At 49.2% G+C, this 24,888-nt stretch overlaps 1 protein-coding gene across 3 annotated transcripts in view; it reads right to left on the bottom strand.

The window, feature by feature from the left end:
* The window catches only part of VDR (vitamin D receptor), a 63,132-nt gene that overhangs the window by 22,835 nt on the left and 15,409 nt on the right, over positions 1–24,888 (bottom strand). The window contains exons 2-5 of one of the 3 annotated variants that reach the window (XM_063611283.1): positions 20,271–20,475; positions 17,664–17,744; positions 13,891–14,038; positions 678–808 (exon numbers count right to left, since the gene is read on the bottom strand). In XM_063611283.1, the coding sequence (XP_063467353.1) occupies positions 678–808; positions 13,891–14,038; positions 17,664–17,744; positions 20,271–20,301 (391 nt within the window). In that variant the 5' untranslated portion in view covers positions 20,302–20,475. The remainder of the gene's footprint in view (positions 1–677; positions 809–13,890; positions 14,039–17,663; positions 17,745–20,270; positions 20,476–24,888) is intronic. The other 2 variants (XM_055295106.2, XM_055295108.2) reach the window with 2 other exon arrangements.

Here is a 24,888-nt window from a genome sequence, read left to right as displayed (position 1 = left end):
CCCAGAGTAGGAAGGAAGTTCTATAGAATCACTCCTCTTTCTCCATCTGGATTCAGAGGGTTGCCCTAGAACCCAGTGCTTCCCCTGGCAGACTCTTTCCTCCTGGTCTCTCCCTGGTACAAGCCCTCAGATCTGCTCAAGGCGTTAGAGAGGGTGGGAGGCTGGGGCGCGACAGAACGTGGATGCCAACTATGCTCTGAATACTAATTCTCCCCATCACTCCTGCCCTTCCCAACCCACAGCAGCCCTCTCTCCCCAAGCCCATAGAACCTGGGGGTCCTTGAACCTCATTCTTCCCTCTAGGTCTAGGTAACAGGGAGCTGTGAAAAAAGAATGGCGTCCTGGAGGAAGACCCTGACCCAGGAGTAGAAGGGACTCTTCAAGGCAGTGTCCTGCTTCTCCTTCTTCTCAGGCCCCACTCTGGAGGGACCCTTCCAGGGCCTCTGACACCAACACACAGATCCTCGAGAGGTGCACAGGGCCGCTGAGTGCATCTGACCCTGGACTTCCAGCTGCCCTGTCACCAGCTGCTGGTTCCACTGAGGCCCTGGCCCCAGATGCCGGCAGCTACAGAAGAAGGGCAGGCAGACCCTCTGCCCAAACTTGCAGGGGAGTGGCCAAGGCCTTTCCCTGACTCCAGTTCAGGCCCAAACCCCGCCCAGCCCCTGGACACTCACACTCCTTCATCATGCCGATGTCCACACAACGTTTGAGCCGGCAGGCCTGGCAGTGGCGCCGGTTGTCCTTGGTGATGCGGCAGTCCCCGTTGAAGGGGCAGGTGAATAGTGCCTTCCGCTTCATGCTTCGCCTGCCGAGAGAGGACACGCCCTGCCCTGGGTCACTGAACTTCTAGCTCCTCACCCTGTGACCACGGAGACCTGTCTTCTGGGCCCCCTGGTCTCCATTTCGCCAACAGAGGACTTGGGGCCCACCCCAGCTGCCAGTCACTCTCACCTCTAGGCTGGGCACCAAACGATTCCTACTTCTCCTTTCATTGCCTGCCCAGCTCCCATCATGGCTTGTACTTACCTTTTTTCTTTTAATTTTTGTTTTTTTTGGGGGGACACGGTGTTGCTTTGTAGCCCAGGCTGGAGTGCAGTGGCATGATCTCGGCTCACTGCAGGCTGGACCTCCCGGGTTCAAGTAACCTTCCTGCTTCGGCCTCCAGTGTAGCTGGGACTACAGGTGCATACCACCACGCCTGGCTAATTTTTAGATTTTTTGTAAAGATGGGGTCTCACTATGTTGCCCAGGCTAGTCTGAAACTGCTGGGCTGAAGCAATCCCCTCTCCTAGGCCTCCCACAGTGCTGGGATTACAGGTGTGAGCCACTGCACCCCAACCCTTTTTTTTTTTTTTTTGAGATGGAGTTTCGCTCTGTCGCCCAGGCTGGAGTGCAGTGGCTCACTCGGCTCACTGCAAGCTCTGCCTCCCAGGTTCACACCATTCTCCTGCCTCAGCCTCCACAGTAGCTGGGACTACAGTCACCCGCCACCACGCCTGGCTAATTTTTTTTTTGTATTTTTAGTAGAAATGGGGTTTCACCATGTTAGCCAGGATGGTCTCGATCTCCTGACCTCATGATCCACCTGCCTTGGCCTCCCAAAGTGCTGGGATTACAGGCGTGAGCCATCGCTCCTGGCCACGCCCTGACTCTTATACTTACTTTTACAGTACTCTGTTCCCCTTCCCATTTTAAAAAATTACACAGGAAATAATGCAAGTATATTTCCCTAGAAAAAACCTTTTTAAATATTGAAATCTCCAGAGTAGCCAGCATAATAACATTTAATGAGCCGCTATGAGAAGTAAGGATGCTAGTCTCAGCATGAAGTCTTCTAGAGTCTAGAGACCTGTGACTGGAATAGCTCCTGTTCCGGGGACAGATGTGTATATGCAAGGGAGAAAAGGCCCAAACCATAGCTCTAGACATCCGAGAACCTGCCCAGAAAGAGAAGGGGCCAGACAAGCAGGTGGAAATCCTGAGGCCTAGCCTTGGGTTTTTTTAAAGGAAGAGGAAGCAGGAGCTCTGTAGGAACAGAAAACTAGAGCTGGGCACGGTGGCTCATGCCTGTAATCCTAGCACTTTGAGAGGCCGAGGTGGGCAGATCATCTGAGGTCAGGAGTTTGAGACCAGCCTGGCCAACATGCCAAAACCCCGTCTCTACTAAAAATACAAAAATTAGTTGGCCATGATAGTGCATGCCTGTAGTCCCAGCCACTTGGGAACTGGGGGCTGAGGCAGGACAGTCACTTGAACCCAGGAGGTGGAGGTTGCAGTAGGCTGAGATCATGCCACTGCACTCCAGCCTGGGCAACAGAGCAAGACCCTGTCTCAAAAAACAAAACAAAACAAAACAAAACAACCCCAGAAAACTACTGAAGTGTTCTTAGCTAGAAAGGTGGCACCCTTGAGGCTGGGCGTGGTGGCTCAGGCCTGTAATCCCAGCACTTTGGGAGGCCGAGGTGGGTGGATCACAAGGTCAGGAGTTCGAGACCAGCCTGACCAACATAGTGAAACTCCGTCTCTACTAAAAATACAAAAATTAGCCAAGCACGGTGGCACATGCCTATAGTCCCCGCTACTCGGGAGGCTGAGGCAGGAGAATCACTTGAACTTGGGAGACGGCGGTTTCACTGAGCCAAGATTGTGCCACTGCATTCCAGCCTAGGCAACAGAATGAGACTCTGTCTCAAAAAAAAACAAAAAACAAAAAAAGAAAAGTGGCACCATTGTAGCCTATGTAAGTTGTGTGTGTGTGTGCACAAGTGTGCAAGTTTAAGGGCTCATTTTCCTAATTCAAACATTCTCTCCCACTGCCAGCCACAGCACGTGGACTTTGCAAGGCTGCACAAAGGACACCTCCCTGAGGCACCTCCCTAGAGGCTTTGCATCATCCATGTCCTGAGAGTCCGATCCTCCCCCCAGCCCCAGCAGGAGTAGGCCCCACTTTTCCGGCATAGTTGGGGCAAGATGGTGGCGGAATCACTGTCTGCATGAGCAGCAGCTTCTTGCAAGGAACTGCTGAGTGTGAAGATGCCCAGGCCTCCCAAGCCAAAGCCCAGCCCCAACCATTTCCTTCCTGGAGATGAGCCACTGACATCATCTGCTCAGGGCCAGGCATTAGTTAGGATTCTTGGTAAAACATGACTCACTGTTCACATTCACTAGAACATAAACGGGGTTGAGGGCAATCGCACTCATCAATTGACAAGCTTGCTCTAGCAAATGGACAGCTGGGGACCACACCGACTCGGGCCCTGGGATAGAGAAGAGACCAGAGTAGGGCTCTGCTGGCAGTCCCAGGCAGGCCCAGATTCTTAGATCCATAGAGGGCCCAAGAGACCGTCAGTGTAACTCCCTCCCTTTATACGTGGGACCACTGAGGTTAAGAAACTTACGGGTGAGGATATTCAGCAAGAAGTGCAGGCTCCTAGGTCTGGAAGTCTTAGGGATCTAAGGCTTAGCCTTTAGCTTCCTGGATTGTTTTCAACCCCAGAAACTTAAAGTGCTCAGTGAAGTTGACGCTCCAAACAGCCCCAGGTGGCTCAAGGCCGAGAATGACCCAACAGTCAAGGAAGCAGCTGCTATTGGTTTTGTACCTTGGCTCTGGTACCCTGCTGTGACAACCCTCATCACCCAAGGGGCCTACCGCAGAGCCAGGGTTGTCAGGAGGTGGAGCAGCACCAGGCTATCAGGGGCTCCTTAGCTCCAAGTCTAGCCTGCCTCAGGCCCAGTCCTAACCCTGCAGTAGCTAACAAGAGAGAGGTTATACGCCAGGCTTTTTTCCATCTTCGTGGAAACAAAAAGCCTTTTGCCTTTCACCTCTATTTGTTTACTGCTGCTTTTCTGGAGGGACAAGAGAATACGGAAGCACCTTGGGAACTGTTAGGGTTCCCCAGAAACGAGATACAGTCATCCCCACAGGGCACAGCTGTATATTCCAGGACAGGAGATTGGTGTCCCTCCCACCACCCTTGTGGTTCTTGAGGCTTCGTCCCTCACCACAAATGCTCAGGCCTCAGAATGCCCGTAATCGTCTAAACTTACTCAAGGACCAGAATTTTCTATTTCAGAAGAAACTCTCATTTCCTTTTTTTTTTTTTTTTCCAACAACCGAGCATTTCGCTCTGGTCACTGAGGGGCTGCTCTGTCCTCCCACTGGCTGTCTTGTCTGGCTCAGAGCTCTTCCTGTTAAGCCTGCAAGGCCATGGGCACCAAGAAGACAGCACATCGTCAGCCTAGCCCAGCCACCGCCTACAGTGATGTGAGCCAAAGCCTCTCACCAGACCGGGCCTGGGGCTGAGAGCTTCTTGAGGCCCCAGGGCCTATCAGAGGCCCCGTCTGTCCTTCCCCAGGCTCCAGGGAGCCTGCCTTTGACCCTCACTTGGGGGCAGTCCCCCCAGCTGCAGGGTTGCCTGAAAAGAGAGTCCACTGCTTTGCCATCTTTCTCTCATCTTTCTCATGTCACTTTAAATATGAAGCTCCATCTCAGATATCTATACACAGGAGGGTTGGAGATTGCCACTCAGCCCCACTTTGCCTGACAACAGGAATGAGGCTAGGAATAGGACGAGAAGGCCGGGCGCAGTGGCTCACACCTGTAATCCCAGCACTTTGGGAGGCCGAGACAGGCGGATCGAGAGGTCAGGAGATCGAGACCATTGTGGCTAACACGGTGAAACCCCGTCTCTACTAAAAATACAAAAAATTAGCTGGGCGTGTTGGTGGGCGCCTGTAGTCCCAGCTACTCGGGAGGCTGAGGCAGGAGAATGGCGTGAACCTGGGAGGCAGAGCTTGCAGTGAGCTGAGATTGTGCCACTGCACTCCAGCCTGGGCGACAGAACGAGACTCCATCTCAAAAAAAAAAAAAAAAAAAAAAAAGGAATAGGAAGAGAAAATAGTGCAGAGCTGAATTAAGAGAAAGTACTGGGACTGGGGGCAGTGGCGTGTAAGCCCAGCACTTTGGGAGGCTGAGGTAGGCAGATAGCTTAGGCTCAGGAGTTCGAGACCAACCTGGCCAACATGGTGAAACCCTGTATCTACAAAAGATAAAAAAAAAATTAGCCAGGCGTGGTGGCATGCGCCTGTGGTCTCAGCTACTTGGAGGCTAAGGTGGAAGGATTGCTTGAGCCAGTAAGGTCAAGGCTACAGTGAACCAAGATTGCGCCACTGCACTTCAGTGTGGGTGTCAAAGTGAGATCCTGTCTCTAGAAATAAAAAATAAAAGAGAAAGTACTGGGGGTAAAAAAAAAAAAAGTTTGGTGCCCTTGCTTCTGCTTAAGAGTTGTCATCTGAAGCCCGAGAACACTGAAACGGAAGAGAACACCATTACGCTGTGGAGCGTGGGGTCAGTGTTGAGGGTACAGAAAGCTTGCTCGCCAGCTCCAACTGCCGGACCCAGAGGCTCCCTGGAACTCAGATCCCAGAGCTGGCCTTTCAGGTGTGTCTGGCCCAACATGTCTGTTTGCTGGGCCACAGATCCTCTTGGCTCAGAGGTCCTGTTCTTCCCTGTTCTCCTGCCTTCCAAGGGCACTTCCACATGTGTGGCTGTCATTTACTCTCTGCCCATGAGGAGTCAGGGCAGCCAGACTGCCCAGCCCTGGCTCTGTGCTTTGTCCTGAAGGTCCACACCCTACCCTGCCTTCCTCCCAATACTAATTGCCTGTGAGCTGGTTTGGATTTGAGAAACAAGAGCTTCAGGTTTCCATGAGAGCCCATTGCCTCAGCTGCTCTCTGAGCCTGGACCCTGTCATCCTCTGGTTGGTTGGCATTTATACCCCAGCTCAGGAAGGGGGGTAGGGGTGGGGCAACCAAGCTAAATATAGATGCAGTTTCTAGAAAGCCAGGGGTGAGAGAGGACATTGACCGATTCTCATGCCAGAGACCAGTTTGTCAAAACAGAAAGAGACAAAAACCTCACAAAAGCATCAAGAGCCTGGGGCCAGGGCCTCAGGCCTGGGACAGTTGGGCCTTTCTCCAGTAGGTGGCCTCTGCCAGCACAGACGCACATCGCATAACCCAGGCATAGGGTCAACTATCCCCTCTGGGCTCCATCTCCACTGCACTGAGTGTCACAGAGATTGCCGCACCTGCTCAGGATACAGGAACTAGTGAGAGCTCCTGATCTGAAAGAGCTATGTGAGGTGCTGGGAATGCTTACGAGTTTGATTACGGTGATCATTTCACAATGTATATGTATAGCAGAACATCGAGTTGTGCACCTGAAATATAGACCATGTCTATCTGTCAGTTATACCCCAGTAAATCTAAAGGAATAAAAAGACCCACATCAAATGATGTAGGGGCCTACATGTATGTGAGAGGCAGCATCGGGGGTTCTCCTCAGGTGGGTTTAAAAAAACATTAAAGGATGGTTAGCACTGTAGAAAAGAGCACAGACTTTTTTTTTTGGAGGGCAATTGGCAATGTGAAGCATGTTAAATACACAGACATTTTAACGCAGTAAAGCCACTTCCAGGTATTTATCCTGTGGGTAGATCTGTCCATGGGCCCAATGGTGGTTACTGGAGCTCTGTCTGGAGAAGCGAAAGACTGAACCTAAATGCCCATGACAGAGGACTGGTTTCTTTCTCTTTCTTTCTTTCTTTCTTTCTTTCTTTCTTTCTTTCTTTCTTTCTTTCTTTCTTTCTTTCCTTCTCTCTCTCTTTCTTTCTTCTTTCTGTCTGTCTTTCCTTCCTTCCTTCTTTTCTTTCTTTTTTTTTTGACGGAATTTCACTCTGTCACCCACGCTGGAGTGTAGCAGCACAATCTGGGCTCACTGCAACCTCTGCCTCCCAGGTTCAATCAATTCTCTTGCTTCAGCCTCCCAAGTAGCTGGAATTACAGGCATGTGCCACCATGCCTAGCCAATCTTTTGTATTTTTAATAGAGATGGGGTTTCACCATGTTGGCCAGACTGGTCTCGAACTCCTGACCTCAAGTGATCCACCCACCTCGGCCTCCCAAAGTGCTGGGATTACAGGCATGAGCCACCGCGCCCAGCCAGGCACTGGTTTCTTGTCTCATAGAACCTCCATATAATACTCTGTGACTATGAAAAAGAAAGAGGAAGAATGCTGAAATGGGAATGAGCTTGAAGAAGTGTTCTTTAGCAGATAAAACCAAGATGCAGAATGCACACACACATACACACACACACACACATATGCACTTTTACATAAAGAATCTGGAAGCAAACACGATGAGCTGGCAAGAGTGACAGCTTCCTGGAGGAGGTAGGGAACTAAGAATTGGGTTGATAGGTGATGTACTTTTCACTTACGTATCCTCTTAAACTGTTGGCTTTTAAAAAAAGCCATATTATGACGTTACATTTAAAAAATCCACTACCCACTACAACTACCTAAACATTAAAAATGGAATGCAGTCTTCGGTTAGATAGATATGTTTGAGTTTAAATCTTAAAGCACAACCTTGGGTAAGTTACTTAACCTTCCCATGCTTTAGTCTCATCTGTAAAATGGGAGCAACATTTCAGAGAGAGTTGTAAGGACTAAATAAAGGAAAAGGGAACAAGACCTGGACAAAGGAAACCCTAAATAAAGGGAAAGAAGAAACTAGCAGAAAGAGGCAGTGGGAGGGAGTGCTGAGAGTGGGTGAAAGTAGATTTTAAAGTAGATTTTAACCATCTCATTAAGAATTTGAGACCCCGGAAGCAGACACCATGTCTTAGGCCTGCTCTCTGGGTGCCTAGCATGGGAGCCTGCAGGCAGCAGAGTTTGAAACCATATTGCTGTTTTATATGCTGTAGCTCCTGATGTCTAGAGCCACAGCCCCTGTGCTAGTTACAGCAACCACTGTCCAGTTCTGTTGAGCACCAGCCAGTTCTACCCAGCCTTTAACTGACATGAAGCTCTCTCAGAGCCCCTGGCCCAGCCCTTCCCTCTTCATACCTGATATTTAACTCCTTCCGTTTAGGAACCTCTTTTCAGAGACCACTGCCACCACATCACACAGTTTACTTTCCAAGTTCCATGGTAGAGAAAAGGAAGAAAGGATCATCTGTCTTTAAAACTAAGATACTAAAAAGGGATAATGATACTAGCTATCACCATTGGAAGCTTCTAGGTCAGTATTTTGCATACTATCTCCGATGCTCTCGACAACCTTTGGGTAGGTATTATCCCTGTTTTACAAGTGACACAAAAAGGCATGGGAAAGTTAAATAACTTGCTTTAAGTCACAGCTAGCAAGTGTGAAAGGTGGAATTAGAATCAAGAACTATTTGACTCCAAGGAATCTGATTGATATGGTTTGGCTCTGTGTCCCCACCCAAATCCCAACTCGAATTGTAATCCCCATGTGTTGAAGGAGTGGCCTGGTGGGACATGATTGGATCATGGGGACAGATTTCCCCCTTGCTGTTCTTGTGATACTGAGTGAGTTCTCACAAGATCTGATGTTTTTAAAGTGTGGCACTTCCCCCTTCACTTGCTCTCTGTCTCTCCTGCTGCCATGTAAGACAGGCCTTGCTTCCCCTTTACTTTCTGCCATGATTGTAAGTTTCCTGAGGCCTCCCCATCCATGCAGAACCATGAGTCAATTAAACCTGTTTTCTTTATAAATACTCAGTCTTGGGTAGTTCTTTCTAGCAGTGTGAATATGGACTAATACACTGATCTTCATATATACTATGGTCGTCATCAGGAGTGTACCATGCCTCAATCCAAGCTAGAGCAGCAGTCAAAAACATCCTTTCCCAAAGTCCAGGAGCATGAAGCAGAGGCTGTTTGAAGGACTCCTCTAGGACAAATCCCTCTAGGGATTCAGGCAGTCTCCAGAAGGATGCTTTGGAAGTGTGGGTTCACATCTGACCATGCTCTCCACTGGCCCTGTATAACCCAAGCACAGGGAAGATCTCAAGTGTGTGCTGAGTGCAAAGTCATGCAAATGAGCCCTGATTAGAGTGCTGAATTTCAAAAGAAATAAAAGAATGACAAAAAGGTAATGTAAAATCCTATCCTTGCAGCTTTCTTTCTTGATAGCTTCAGTGACCTTCCCTCTCCAAACATTTTGGCCTTCTCTACCCAAGCTTCTGAACATTATTCTTGGACCATCCATAGATAACCCCACTCATTCTCTTTCATTCACATCCTTGAATATCTGTGAATGGAGGTCAGCTGCCAAAGTGGACCTGGCCAAAGTTTCTCCAGCAACACTGACTTCTTGGTCACTCATTTACTTGTGCCCATAGAATACCCCATGTGGCTGTTCCTCCCTTTTTTCTCTATTTTCTCTCCTTTAAGCAGTTTAAGTTTTAAATTCCTGGACATCTGCCCTATTTCTCTGCTTCCTTTCACATCAGGTTGCTAGAAGAGCTACAAATATCAGTGGGGTGACCTTCCTGAATGCCAGAACATTCCTCATCTTCCTGGATCCTCGCCAGCCTACCTTTTGCCCCCTGCACTCCACATGACCCATAATTAACAAAGTCCCCAAGAACCTTGGAGCTAGGAAGCGAAAACGCACTTCTCTGCACTGTCTTTGTTAGCTTGTAGCTTGTAGCGCACAGCTGCACAGTGTCCTTATTAAAGCATCCCAACAGGGAGGAAGAAAACAAGATAAGCAGGCAAACGATGACCTGTTTCTCATCTTGGCTTCCAGGATCAGCTCTTAAACCTCACCATCCACCTTCATTCTCTTCATCAAAGGGGTTCCTCTGATTTTCTTCTCTGTCCATTACACCTTTCCCTTTATATCAGACCCTGGACGAAGCCATCCATGACCATATTCATCCACATGCATATACATATATGGATCATCCACTATATATATCATTTGGAATAGACCCATTCCAAATGTTTTTCCTCCTCTGGCTGTTACTTATGCTTTAGTTGTTAACATACAGCCAAGAGGTGTCTGGCCATCTACAAGCTTGCCTGTGCCAACCTTATATTCACACTGGAAATATCATCTTTCTCTGAGGATGTCCCTGTATTCCAGAATAACAGGAAGCACAAGCAACATGAAATAGCTTGCAGGAGGAATTGACCAGCAATGGCCTCTAATGCCCGATCATAGATCAATAGAACTGTGATCCCTCTCTAACCTTCTAACCATCATCACACTTCAGCTAGATTATGAGTCTTAGACTCGTTTTGATAACAGCTAGCTCCTAGAGCAGTTTAGTTAACTATCTTAGAAGCCAAACCAAATACTAAATGGTCAAATGGGATTGGATTACTGGTTTCCAGGGCTTGGAAAACAGCTAGTGACCCAATATTCAAGCAATGCTGTCTATCAATAACTATCACGAAATGGTCAAGCAAACTCCTTGAGAGCAAGGACTTGGTTCCTGTCATCTCTGTGTTCCCGAGGATGCAAGGATGCAGCGCCCACCACTGAGAAGGTACAGACCACTGACATTGCCCTTGCTTCCTAGGATCAGAGTTTCACAAACAGATATAAGTGACCACAGAGTTCTCAAGCAACTATTTGGACCAGACCAAAATGGAAAACTTCCAAATAAAATTTGGATGAAGCAAAGAAGGAGAAGCAGGCATCAGGGGTGGAAGAAGAGGAGAAATGATGTATATATAGCTGATTCTCATTATTCACAGTAGTTATGGTCTATAGTCACCGTGGACACTGGATTCGTGAATATTGAAACATTGTTCCTGGGGGAAACACAGGGTGAGGTTTCTGCAAGCCTCTGGTCACAAAATTTTCATCAACTGATCAACACATAACCTTGTCTTATGTGAATTTTCTGTTTAAAGATATCTTCTTCAATAGATATTGTTGAGTTATTAACATTGAACAGCCAGCAGCACTGTTGTCTGCCGGAAGCTTGTCTAACACACATAGTTTCCCTGTGAGGCACATCACGGCCTTGCACTTAGAAACACCAGACAGCAGTGCAGCACTACGCTTGGGAACTGTTTTAAACAGCAAAGTTGCCAACAAAAATCAAAAAAAGGCAAAAAACGTAGCACTAAATAGATTGTGAAGACCCTGGCTGGGAAGAGAGGTGCCAAGCCATGCGAATTTTTCACTGCTCTGCACATGTTCACAAATGACCGCAAAGGGGCTGCAAGTATTGATTTTGGTAAATTTTAGCAAGTGGGCAGATTTGTAAATACAGAATCCATGAATAATGAAGATTGACGTTCTGTGTGTGTGTGAACGTGTGTGTTTGTTTATGTACATATCAAACAAAATTCAGAACCTTGCAGCTGTCTTTCTTGACAGCTTCAGTGACCTTCCCTCAAGTTTCTGAACATTACTCTTGAACAATCCATAGATAACCCCACTCATTCTCTTTCATCCACATCCTCAAACAAATGACAGACATGTTGGCTCTTTAGAATGTAGCAGCCTGGCTTAGTCATCAAGACAGGGACAGTAAAGAGCAAAGTAAGGTAGACTGAGGACAGGGTCACAAGACAAAACCAGCCTGCAGCCCATAGTGCCAGGCATTGCAGGCAGTGGTTGTGGCCAACAGCCAGCAACAGACGCTAAGGGCTCTTGTCAAGGTGGACTAAGAGTGGGTTAAGGTGGCATCATGTGCCCACAAGAAACACAGCCACTCTGTCAGTCTGCGGTGACACAGATTACAAACATACCATCCTTGTTCATTCTGCCATCTTCCACACTCAGCCTGGGGCATGACAGGACCTGTCCTCCCTCCACCCAGATGCCTTACACGCTCCTGTCCTGAGGATTCCCAGCCTAGTGGTGTGTCCAAGGGCAGCAACCACAGATGCATGGCAGTCAGAGCCACTCCAGTGAGGAACTGGCCTCCAATATGTCACCACCCAACCAGCTGCCACCTAAGATTCTCATTTCCCAGAGCTGGATCTCAGGGGGGAGGAGGTCTAGGAGGAGAGAGTGGATTTGGGGGTAGAGAGTCCATAACCAAATGTTTTGGTGGCAGACTGACAAGATATGACCTTCGGTGAGAATCTCCATATTGACAGCTCCTAGCCCAATGCCAGATTATAAATGCGGATTCAAGTCTGGTGACGGAATGAGTGAAAGAAACGCAAGGCCAGACATGGTGGCTCATGCCTATAATCCTAGAACTTTGGGAGGCCAAGATGGAAGGATCGCTTGAGCCCAGGAGTTTGAGACCAGCCTGGGAAACATAAGGAGGCCCCACCACTACAAAAAAATCACACAAACACACACACACACACACACACACACACACACACGAGGAAAGTGGCTGGCTGGCTGGCTGCAAGGCCTTTGTTTATTTTATGAGAGCGTGGTTCCACGAAGGGCAGCAGTAGTGGCCCATCAGGCTCAAAAATCTCAGCTTTTTTCATCAGACTGAAAAAGTGTTTTTCAAAGCGCTTTTTTACATGTCATCTCATTAATCCTCAGATTAACACTATGTAGCAGAGGGGGTGGATATCAATACATGCATGCCATTAGTTGAGTTAACGAAAACCTAGAGATGTCAAGGACATCCATTTGAGCAAGGACATCCCATAAATTATTGCCATGGCCAGCACTCCAGACCACGCCTTTCTGATGGGTTTCATGGTAGTAAGCAGGCTCTGAGGTGTGTGTTAGATTCCCCTCTCATTAGCACTCAAGGCAGCCCCCCAAGTCCCAGGACCTGGCAGGAAAGGGTCCATGTGTCACCTGGGACACACAACTGGGGCTCTAGAAGGCCCACCCTGCAGGATGTGTGGACCTCAGGCCCGAGGATTGGCAAAAGCAGCAACACGACTTAGAGCCAGCGATGCTGCCTGTCTGGTTCCCCGAGCTGGGGAGTAGGCTGCGGGGAAGCCACGCGGGCAGCCAGCGCCAGGCCAAACAGGCAATTAGCACCCACAGAAACCCCGCTGCCCAGCAATTGCTCAAGGCCATGAAACTCTGGGCCTGCTGATTCCTGAGGCAGAGGGCAGGTGAATCAGGAGCTTGTGTTGACAGAGAGCCCCCAAGTCCTTGAGTAAAAGTCCCATACAAGCGCCTGGACTTGAATTCACTGTGCCCCCAAGGCGAGAAGAGCACTCCGGTTTAGACAACAACCAAGCCAATCTCAGCATCCTCCTCTGGACTTGATTTGTGCTTTCCTCATTTGATGGTTCGAGCCCTGCCATAGCCACCTCCAGTCTAGACTGCTAGACAGAAGATCTATTTTGGCTGCCTTCTTTCAGGCTACTCTCTGTCTCTCTCCAATACATGCCAAATGCTAATTTCTCATGATTCCCAGTTCCTGCCCCAATTCGTCCCTTTCCCACCCTCCCACCCTGGCTTTGAATGGGAACCTCCAGTGCTTTTCCCACACCTTTCACATCTGTAATCCTGGGCTCATGTAAGGGGAGTGTGTTGGTAAAGAAAGTGGCCCTGATCAAACAGGAATGCAGGTACATTCCTGACACTGCCTGGGTGTTCCAAGGTTGGCTTTCAGGCCAGGACAAACAGTCCTTGGGTGAAGATATGGGTACAGATCGTGATGACCCGACAAGAGGTGCCATTTCCCTTGTTCCAAGGAACAGTTTGGATTGGATGGGAAGGCAAGCTCTGAAGCCAAGTTCTTGGGCTTTCCCCAAAGACATGCCTGTCTCTTGGGTGAGGAAGCTGTGATCAACAGGCAGGAGGTTCACTCTGGAAGGATGGACACACGGGTTGCTGCAGGAGGCTGTGGGTCACAGGTGTAATGGAAAGATAGAGACCCACACAGCAACCTCAGGAAAGTGATTTCCAAGTGAGTCAGAGGAAGATCTGGGGCTGAGAGGAGGGAAAAGAAGATACCACTCACCAAGACCCTCCTGCTCCTGTGGCTGTGAGCGCCGCATGTTCCATGGATATTGTAAGGAAGGAGGTGTGAAAAATGCAAGGGCTCCCTTCATGGAAACACCTTGCTTCTTCTCCCTCCCTTTCCCTTGGGGAGAGCCTGGGAGGAAGGCTCACCTGAAGAAGCCTTTGCAGCCTTCACAGGTCATAGCATTGAAGTGAAAGCCGGTGGCTCGGTCTCCACACACCCCACAGATCCGGGGCACATTCCGGTCAAAGTCTCCAGGGTCAGGCAGGGAAGTGCTGGCCGCCATTGCCTCCATCCCTGTAAGAACAGCAAGCAGGCCACGGTCAGAGCCAGAGTCAGTGCCAGGGCCAGCTGGCATCTTCGGTGCCACCCACCCCCAGCCTCATCCCACCTCCCCCACCCCCCACCACCAGGGAGCTCAGCAAGGGTGGGCATCTCCCCAGGGCCCAGGCCTGAGCACAGTGCCTTCGGAGCCCTCATACATGATTCTCCCTGCACAGCTGGCTCAGAGCATGGCTTGGAATCAGCTGCCTGGTTTCAGATGTTGCATCTGTCAGGTTAATTTGGGTTTAGTGGTTCACCTCTGCATGCCCCCGCTGTCTGCACTGGAAGAGGTGTTTTACTTCCAGGGTGTAAGGATCATATGCATGAACCCATGCATACTACTGGCACTAGTTCTGCCTCAGGCACAGACCTGAACCAGGTCAGGGGCTTCTATCCTGCCCAACGCCCCCTCCAAGGGAAAACGAGAGTCCTCCCTCAGCCTCAGCACCTACATGTGGAGAGAAACCCTCAGGTCTCCTCTTCCTGAGGGTGAGGGGAATTGAGGATTTAGGTGCCCTGGTCATTCCAGCCCAGCTCCTCGCAACCATAAAGCTCAGGGCTAATAGGCTTATGCCCCTGATGTTCTGGTACCAAGACAATCAAAATTTCAAGATAATTCCCCCCCCTTTGTTTTGGCAATAATACTTAAAACATTATTTTGAATGTCCTTCTGGGTCATGTGAGTCCTATACAATTGTGTTTTCAGAGATGCTTTTTATAAACAGGCATTATCATCTAGCTATGGATTTCATACTCGAGGAAAAGGAGAAGAGACAGAGGGAACGAAAGGCCACAGCTTTGGGAAGGCCTTCTCAGAAAGCAGCTGGCTTGACTCTTTCATTAGCCAAAACTGGGCCCCCGGCTTTGCCTGCTGCGTCTGATCCCGTCTACTGTCAGGCTCAGAGATGATTCTGGGATACCTCAGACTGCCCTAAAATGCTTTCAGACCCTACTGCCTCCCAGTTCTCCCAATTTTATCTGAATCCTCAAAAGGGTCATTACAGGTTTCAGTGACCCCTTTGACCCTAGGCAAAGGGTCCTTCATGTCAGAAGAAAAATAAGAGAGAAAGCCGGGAAAGAAGAGACAAGAACCCACTCCACCCCAGGGTACCATTTCCTCCTGCCCCTGGGTGACAGAGGCAGATTCTGGGGGCCCTTGGGAGGCTCTGAGCTCCTTTTCAATGACTAGGCCCATGATCTCTGACCTAGGGTGTGGAATACCAAAGCTCCTCAAGTCTTATTTTACCTTCATACCACTCCATGGTGTAGACGCTATTATCATCATCCCCTTTACAAATGAGGCCCAGAGAGGCCCAAACCTTAAGATATGTCTAGAAACTGCTACTGCCAAATGAATAAAACAAATACTTTCTAAAAATTCCCCGAAGAGCTTCACACCAAGGGAAAGAAGTGATGCAGATAAGCAAGAATATGTTATCGTCAGTCTCAAAGGGACAGAGGGAATCCCGGTCATAGACCTCGGAGATTCCCTAACCTCATTTAGCTTTTCTTTTCCTGGAAACCTTAATGTATTAGGTTGGTGCAAAAGTAATTGTGGTTTTGGCCATCAAAAATAATGGCAAAGATCGCAATTACTTTTGAACTATCCTAATAGTAATAGTGACAGTATTGCTAATTTCTTTCACAGCTACATTTATACTTGCTAAACTCTAAAGTATATATAATATATACATTAAATATATAAATACATATTTAATGTATATATTAAAGTTTAGGAACTATATGTACATTAAAGTTTAGCAAGTATAAATATATACCTATATATAAAGAGAGAAGCACTTTCAGAAAAAGAACAAAGATCATTGCAGCGATAGCAAAGACACAGAATCAACCCAGGTGCCCATCAACTCTGTATTTTATTTCTAGATAAAGAAAATACAGTATATGTGTGTGTGTGTATACTGTATATACAGTATATGTGTGTATACTCTATATACAGTATATGTGTGTATACTGTATATACAGTATATGCGTGTATACTGTATTTTCTTTATATATATATATATATATATACACACATACACACACACCCTGAAATGCTATGCAAGCATAAAAAAGAACAAAATCATGTCCTTTTTCCTTTGCAGCAACATGGGTACAGCTGGAGACCATTATCCTAAGGAAATAAACCCAGAAACAGAAAACCAAATAGCACATGTTCTCACTTATAAGTGGGAACTAAACATCATGTACATATGGACATAAAGATGAGAACAACGGACACTGGGAATACAAGTGGACAGAGGCAGGGGCTGAAAAACAACCCACTGGGTACTATGCTCGCTACCTGGGAAACAATTCATTCATAGTCAAAACCTCAGTATCATGCAATATACCTTTGTAACAAACCCTGCACAGGTACCCCCTGAACCTATAAGAAAAGTTCAGAAAAAAAGAACAAAGGAATGATTAACAGAAACCTTTGGGGAGATGAGATCAGGGAGGGGTGTGCATTATATAGTAGCAGTATTCTATTTCTCTGAGTAGTGAGCATATGGTATCTTATTCTTCTTATTATTATCAAAACACTACATCTATGTTTTGTACATCTGTGTTTGCATGCCCTTCTGAATATATAAAACTTTTCATAATTTAAAAACAATTCAAAATAGAAAAAGTGCTTGTGGGTCTATCAACATTGTCCCCAAAGACCATCCCAAGCCCAAGCTGACGCCTGCAGGTTTTAGAACATAGCACACATTCGAGATGTGGCCAGCATCTCGGAGGCCCAATATCATTGTGGGGTAATAGGGGAAACCGTCCAGGATGCTTGTGGCTTAACCCTGGGTGAACTGAGATGCTGCAGCTCCGAGTCATCATGGTGTTGCTACAGAGTCTGGGTCATCCAGGCTCCCAAGTATCCGGTGGATTTCGTGGAAAACAGAGAAATCAAATGGGGGGTAGGAAGGAATATCTGTTAAATCAGTCAACACATGTTCAGCATCACGTGGGCTCATTTGGAGATGCTATGATGCAAGCGAGTTGGAAAAACATACTACCACAGCACAGCAATGGGGCAGTCCTGCAATGGGGTGGGGTGCTGCCCTGACATCAGGAAGTCTGGGGGTGAAGGCTGGAAAGGCTGGATCGAGCAGCCAGAGGCCCACAGTGAACGAGACCATTTCAGGGGAGCTGACAGAAGACCCAACCCTGCTTGAGGTTATTTGCTGCTATCGAGAAGCCAGCGCCCAGGACCAGAGTCCACATGTGGAGATGTCCAAGCCTCCGCGGCTTGAGAGCTGAACGTCCCAGGAATGACAGGCAGAGACTAAAGAAGGCAGGAAAAAGAAAGAGGAGACGGGGGCTGGATAGGAAACATCAGACGCACAGGAGAGCCCAGCCAGGGTTGTGGCCGGAGCCAGCAAGCCCCATCTCCTGAGCCCTTCTCGGAACTCCCACCCGCACCCCACACACTCATGCATCTCAGCTGCAGATTCTGCTGGCCCGGGACCCACCTTGCAAAATCCTGGGTGGTATCCTTTCCTTCCCCTGCCCACTGCCTTCTTATGCCGCCCCTCCCCGCCGCCCCTTGAAAACAGAAAGCCAGGGAAGTTGTGGCTGATGAGGAAACACCTACCTGAAGGAGCAGGGGGCAGGTAAGTGGAGCCCAGGGGTGCTCTTCTGTGAGGTCTCACAGACACTTCAGACCCAAAGCCTTCTGAAATGGAGAAGGGGAAAACTTTTATCTAAGGCGGAGCGCTGACCCCCTCCCCAGTCTCTAAGGAAGTGGGCACGAGAGGCTCTTTCCAGGGACTTTAGTCCCCAGATCAGGGACTGCAAACAGAAGTGGCTTCTTGGGGGCAGGCATGCCATGTCATCGCTGGCAGGGGTGTGGGGGTGGAGGCTGGGCAGCAGCCAGGATGGCCCTCCCTCGAGGCAGGGAGTAGCAGGAGCTGTGGGAAGGGGTGGCGGCAACCAGCCCCAGGCAGAAGGAAACAGCCTCCCGCCTAGGCACTCCTTCTCCTCTCACAGCCCAGGGTGTCAGGAGGGAGGAAGGGCCTTTTCCTTAGGGAGACCCACACTCTCACTACCCCCTCCATCTCCAGATTGTAGGCAGCTCAGGAAGCAGAGCAACTGGGCCATGTGGCCCGCTGCTAAGAGCGGGAAGACGGCTGCCTGAGGCAGGGCAGAGGAGGAGCCGCACAGGAGCTGGGAATGGGGCGGGCTTGGATGGCGGCCCACAGCCTTGGCCTCTTGGGACAGCTTCAAAGGCAGGTGTCTGAGATCTCCTGTTTGTGGAGACTGGGTGTAGGCGGAGCAGGTGCTGCAAGGGTTAAATACAGCAATACATTGCTTTCAAACAGGATGTTTTCTGCCACTTTTAGCTCTTCCCCAGACACGCTCAACACTCCCAGCTGCAGTAGGGTTTACTCTGCTGTCCAGACTCTGGATCTTAGCAGCTGGCTGGGGGGGCCAGGAAGGAGGGATGGGCAGAATACTATCCTTTCCGCTTCCACTCACACCCAGCCCTGCTTGTCCACCTGCAGATGTAGACAAACAGACACACACACACACACACACTTCTTTCCTTCTCTGATGCCAACAGGAGGTGACCCTGGCAAAGGTCACCTTTAAGTCAGACCCCAGATGGGGTATGTCTAGACCCCAGCTTTTGTCCTTCCCCCCTCTGAGACCTCTGTCTTCCAGTGGCCTCAGCAGGGAAGGGGGAGAGCTCAAGGGGCTTCCAAGACCTGGGCCCAGTCCCAGAACTGTGAGCCGGCTGAGGCCACTTGCCACCCCTTCCAGCACTGCCAGCTCCCAGGGAGCATCTGAGGAAAACACCAGCGGACAATGAGCCAAGATAACCTAAGCTGGGCTGGCCCACCCCACCAAGAAGCATGGGCAGTGGGAGGTGTCTGCTGAGGACAGGCATGCTGCCATGTGCCCCCAACCCAGGCCCTCCTTTGCCCCCTCTGCTCCTGCTGCCCAAGTCCTTCCCAGCTGACCATGCTCTGCAGGGCTCCTCCTCTGGCCTTACTGATTCCTCAGGCTCCTTTCCTGGTGCTCAGGAAGGTGAGGTGGGGACAAGGTGGATTCAGAAAGAAGCACTGCTTTCCTATCCTCAATCCTTGTGGTTTTCAGAGGTCAGAGGTGACATCCAGGTAGACGACCGCCCTGGAACTTAAAAAAAATGTTTCTGGAGTATTTACTACATGCCAGGCCTGCTAAGCGCTGCATACCTTATTTCATTTAGCCCTCACACAGTTCTGTGAGGCAGGGAGCAGTCCTACTTTACAGGTAGCAAAGCCAAAGTTCAGAGCACTCTGAGTGACTTGCCCAGGGTCCCACAGCTAGGGAAGTGGTGATTCCTGGGGCCAAACGAGGACAGGCTGATTGCAGTGCCCAACTGGGTCCTTTTCCAATGATAATCATCAGAGCAGATGCCTACTGCGCCACACTGGGCCCTGCTCCATGGTTTCCCTGTGTCCTCACTCACTTCACTCTCACAAGAGCCTCCTCCAGTGGGTACTTTATTGCCCCTATCTTAGGGGTGGAAACTGAGATGCAGGGAAGGTGATCGTCTTTGGAGCTGGATTTGAATCTAGGTAGCTTAGCTGTGAGTCATTTCTGCAATCCTAAGCCCTGGACACCTTTCACTTCCACTAGGTTGGGAGCCATGCAGAGAATAATCCCCAGGTCATGAGGGAAGAACCTGGGGATTGTTCTTTTCCTTCCAAGGATCCCCAGGCCAAGGGATGGCAGGCCTCAGCCAGGATCCATCCACTTTCTGTCACCCAGCCCCTCTCATCTGGGAAAATCCCATTCAATAGCTGGGCCTCTCCTCCTCACTCAACTTTCCAATACTGGACACTCCTTTTAGGAGAGATAGCCTAGATTCAGCCTCTAAGTCCAAGTGCAAGCCTATAGGAAAGTGGGGCAAAGACATAAGGTGGAAAAGAGGACAGGTGGAAAAACTGCTTAATACCTGCCCTCTGCCACGTCACACGCCCACCCCACCAGCAATTCATGTTCTGAGTACACAGAACATCCCACTCCTTTTGCTGGGACCGTCCCCAGAGCAACCCTCTCCTGACCCTGCTTTAGAAATACCAAACCCCCAGCACTGAGCCTCAGAGAAGCAGAGGGGGAGGAGCTCAACTCTGTAGAAAGCCCCTGGCTTCCATCCCTCCAGGGCCTGCATCCCACATCAAAAACCCTGCCCGACCCTGACCCCAGTCCTGACCTTGCCTTAGCAAGAAATGAGAAGATAACATGTTTCCTTCCAGTCACTGAAGCCACAACCATTGCCTCTCCTACACGTCTGCCTGTCAGCCCACACCACAGGCGGCCCCATCTTGCGGCAGCTTCTGTTAAATGGGCATCCCCGGGGCCGTCTCGCCTACGGCAGTCTTGCAGGGTGGCAACTGCCAGGTGTCCTGGGCACAGCCCTGGGAAGACAAAAATCAAAGTCCCTCATGGCTCAGTTTAACTCAATATTGACTGGACCCTCCTGAGGGTGGTAAAGCTGTGACTCTGAGAAGGGCCATGGAGTGGACAAGAAGTCTGACCACCAATGTCTTTTCTAGCTCCGAGAGCATGCAACTCCAAGACTGGAATTCCCATCACGAGAAGCACTATTTTTTTTTTCTTTTTAAGAGACAAGGTCTCCTCTGTTACCCAGGCTAGAGTGCAGTTGCACAATCACAGCTCACGGCAGCCTCTAATTCCTGGACTCAAGCAATCTTCCACCTCAGCTTCTCAAGCAGCTGGGGTTACAGGTGTGAGCCACGCCAGGCAAGAAGACCTTAAATGAGATGAAGCTTTCTCCCTGATCCCTCATTAGCCAGATGAACCCCAACATTCATGCCTCAGTGAGTGAGACTCACTCATCCTCAGATGCCAATGAGCAGGAAGGGCACAAAAGATGTGGCCCCTAATCAACCCCAGGAGAGGGGTCCTCTTTCCGCCGGGTTGGGACTGGGGTGATCTAAACTGGGCTTTCTAATTGTTGACGTTGTTCCAAAGTTCCCACTCCTTCTAGAAAGAAATGGAAAGCTAAGCTATTTCCCCACAGAGTGGGAGACAATTCTTCTTCCTAAAGTTGCCACACACAGAGTCAACCACGTGTTGGGCTTTTCTAGGAGAAGATATGCCTGTGTGTCCGCCAGCGGCAACCGCACACGTACTTGTGTGTACACACCCTTGTCTTGCTATTTTTCCTTTCATCATCCATTAAACTCTGCCCCATCGAGTGCTGAGCACTGCATGACCTACCTGACTTTTGTCATCTCTTTATTCTGGTGCTTAACTCAGGCATAACAATATCATGGCCAGCTAGGGTGATACCCTCTCTTCCTTCTCCACCATCCCCAACATGTATCCATTTTCTTTGTCCAGAACAGTTTCAGTCCCTCCCAGAAGAAGCTGACAGGGAACAGAGTGATACTAATGGGCAGTGGAGAAGGTTTACTGTATAAATAGAACATATCCAAACTGCTTCCTGCCCCGACCGTCTCCCCAGCTCCTTCATACACACATCTTTTAAATATGGGTAAGAATGGTTGGAAATTATTTTCTACGGACCACAACGTCCACAGTAAAACTCAATAGACAACATTCAGCTCAGAAAATCTCAAGATTGGAAGGCAACAGCACCACCTAGTCCAATCATCTTAAATTTCTTCTGTAATATTCCAGCCAAACAGTTTTCTAGCCCATGCTTGAATAATTTTCCTAGCGGAGAACCACCTCCCATGGCAATCCACTCTCTTTGGATGGCTCTATGCTTAGAAAGCTCTGTATCATGCACAGATGGGATAGCCCCCCATAGCTTTCAATGGCTGCTCCTGGATAGCTCTTTGTAGTCATGTTAGACAAAGCTACTAGGCCATCCATACAGGAGCTCTAGAGGAGGGCTTAGGGGGCCACCATATGGTACCATATGCACATTAGAAAAAGGAGCCCTGGCCGGGCCCGGTGGCTCATGCCTGTAATCCCAGCATTTCGGGAGGCCAAAGCGGGCGGATCACTTGAGGTCAGGAGTTCGAGACCAGCCTGGCTAACATGGTGAAACCCCGTCTCTACCAAAAAAAAAAAAAATTACAAAAATTAGCCAGCTTTGGTGGCCAGTGCCTGTAATCCCAGCTACTCAGGAGGCTGAGGCGGGAGAATCTCTTGAACCAGGGAGGCAAAGGTTGCAGTGAGCAGAGATCGCATTATTGCACTCCAGCCTGGGCGACAAGAGTAAAACTCCGTCTCAAAAAAAAAAAAAAAAAGGAGAAGAAGAAAAGAAAAATTAAAATAAAAAGGATCCCTTTTTCTAAGACTCTTAGTTCTAAGACACTAAGCCCTAAGACACTTCACTTCTATCAGTCAGAAAATTATCATAAAAATAGAACACTCGGCTGGGCGCGGTGGCTCACGCTTGTAATCCCAGCACTTTGGGAGGCCGAGGCGGGCGGATCACGAGGTCAGGAGATCGAGACCACTGTGAAACCCCGTCTCTACTAAAAATACAAAAAATTAGCCGGGCGTGGTGGCGGGCGCCTGTAGTCCCAGCTACTCGGAGAGGCTGAGGCAGGAGAATGGCGTGAACCCGGGGGCGGAGCTTGCAGTGAGCCGGGATCGCGCCACTGCACTCCAGCCTGGGCGACAGAGCGAGACTCTGTCTCAAAAAAAAAAAAAAAAAAAAAATAGAACACTCTATAATGCTTATGTTGTGAGTGAAGTCGCAGGGGAGAAGCAGCAGAAGATAGCCTGCGTTACACTTAATTTTGATTTAGACTCCGTCAACTTCCCAGGTTTGATCGTGATCCCCACAAGAAGAGTGAGTAAGGTGGCAGCGCAGACAGCGTCCGCCTTTGTGGCCTGCACCTGGAGAGAACAGCGTCTGTTCTACGGAAAGGGCCCATGGAGGAGTGTGACTGCTGGGTGTGCTCCCAGCAGGGCTGCCGCCTCCTCTGTCTGCCACTTGGCTCTTTCCAGAGGAGGCTGGGCTCCAGCAACGCAGCTCTAAGAACCTCTAAGAACATTTAAGAGGCTCACCAGTTACGACTGACTGAATGATGGGAAATTCAGTGGCTGATGACACAGTAGTTGTAGGAAGGAGTTTACCCCTGAAGCTTGTTCTTCATTAACCCTTTTGGGACTATGCATCACCTTTGAGAACCTGCTAAAAGCCATGGACTGACACCCCCTGCAGTATCAGGGTGTATTAATCTGTTTTCACGATGCTGATAAAGACATACCTGAGATTGGGAAGAGAAAGAGGTTTAATTGGAATTACAATTCCACATGGCTTGGCAGGCCTCAGTATCATGGCGGAAGGTGAAAGGTACTTCTTACATGGCAGTGGCAAGGGAAAAACAAGGAAGAAGCAAAAGTGGAAACCTCTGCTAAACCCGTCAGATCTCATAAGGCTTATTCACTGTCATGAGAATAGCATGGGAAAAACTGGCCCCCATGATTCAATTACCTCCCCCTGGGTCCCTCCCACAACACGTGGGAATTCCGAGGGATACAATTCAAGTTGAGATTCGGTGGGGACGCAGCCAAACCATATCACAGGGCTAGTGGGTCACTCCATGGAAACCAGGCTACATACTCTCATTCACCAAGGCCACTCTGGGGAGCTCTAGCAGCTTCTTGGAGCGTGGCAGGACTCAGAGCGGGGAGCCCATGAGGCCTCAGGCAGTGGGGCAGGAGATACGTGGCTTACTTAGATAGATTTCCACTTCTTATCAACAATTTTTCCTGCAAGCTGCTTTTTTCCAATGGAAACTCTGCCCTTAGCTTTGTCAACAAGATTTCTGGGCTGATTACTGCTCTCCAGGTAACAGGCAGGCTATGCCCGTCACTGCTGGAGAGTGGCCGGTGACGCATAGGGGACTGGCCCATTTAGAAGGTGCAGTCCAATCTCTCTGGTTTTACAACTGAACAAACGGAGGCCGTGAAAGTAGAACCATGGGTATTTAGAGGCTGGGATGGGAGGCAGGGAGGGGAAGATGGGGAGAGGTTGGTTAAAAAATACCAAATTAAAGCTGGACAGGAAGAATGGATTCTGGTTTTCTGCAACACTGCAGGGTGACTGTGGTTAACTATAATTTACCTTCTATTCCCCAAAAGCTAGGAAAGAAGATTTTGAATGTTCACAACACAAAGAAATGATAAATGTTTGGGGCAATACATAAGCGAATTGCCCTGATTTGATCACTGCACATTGCGTACCCATATTGAAATATCACTCTGTATTCCATATGTACAATTATTATGTATCAGCTACAAACCAAAAGAAAAAATTCTAAGAAAATAAATAAAAACAAGAAAGTATACTCCCTTACTGTGTGACCTTGAACATGTCACTTCCTCTCTGATGGCCTCGGTCTCTTCTCAGTCTCCTCGGAGGTAATCAGAGAGGAAGTGACATATCCAAGGCCACACAATAAGGAAGTGTACTTTCTTACCTCCAGCCTGGCCGAGTCCAGGACCCCCAGTCGCCTGCCTGAGCAGCTTCAGGGCGAAGGTGTGGTGTGGGGTAGGAATGGGCCATGGAAGCGGGTGTGTGCTCTCCCTTTGGGGCTGAGAATTCCTGTAGGAGGCCTGATGCAGACTGCAGCAGGTCCACCCAGCGTTGACTACATCCTTACAATCAACACAGAGAAACAAAAATGTCGCTAGGATCACCCACATGCTCCTGCCCGACCAACTCCAGCTCCTGGCTTCAGCTCCCGTGGCCAAAGACATGAACAAGGACTCTAGACCGGGAGTACTTTAGAGGAAAGTGGGATATGCCTGGCCTGAGCTTTCTCTACTCCGGGTGGGTCTTCCTGAGACACTAGCACAGGGGCACTTCCCAAGGATAT

The sequence above is a fragment of the Symphalangus syndactylus genome, chromosome 10, assembly GCF_028878055.3.
Source record: "Symphalangus syndactylus isolate Jambi chromosome 10, NHGRI_mSymSyn1-v2.1_pri, whole genome shotgun sequence".
NCBI classification, from domain to species: domain Eukaryota; kingdom Metazoa; phylum Chordata; class Mammalia; order Primates; family Hylobatidae; genus Symphalangus; species Symphalangus syndactylus.
Note: the sequence above shows the minus strand (reverse complement) of the source record. Positions and strands in the feature narration are given on the sequence as shown.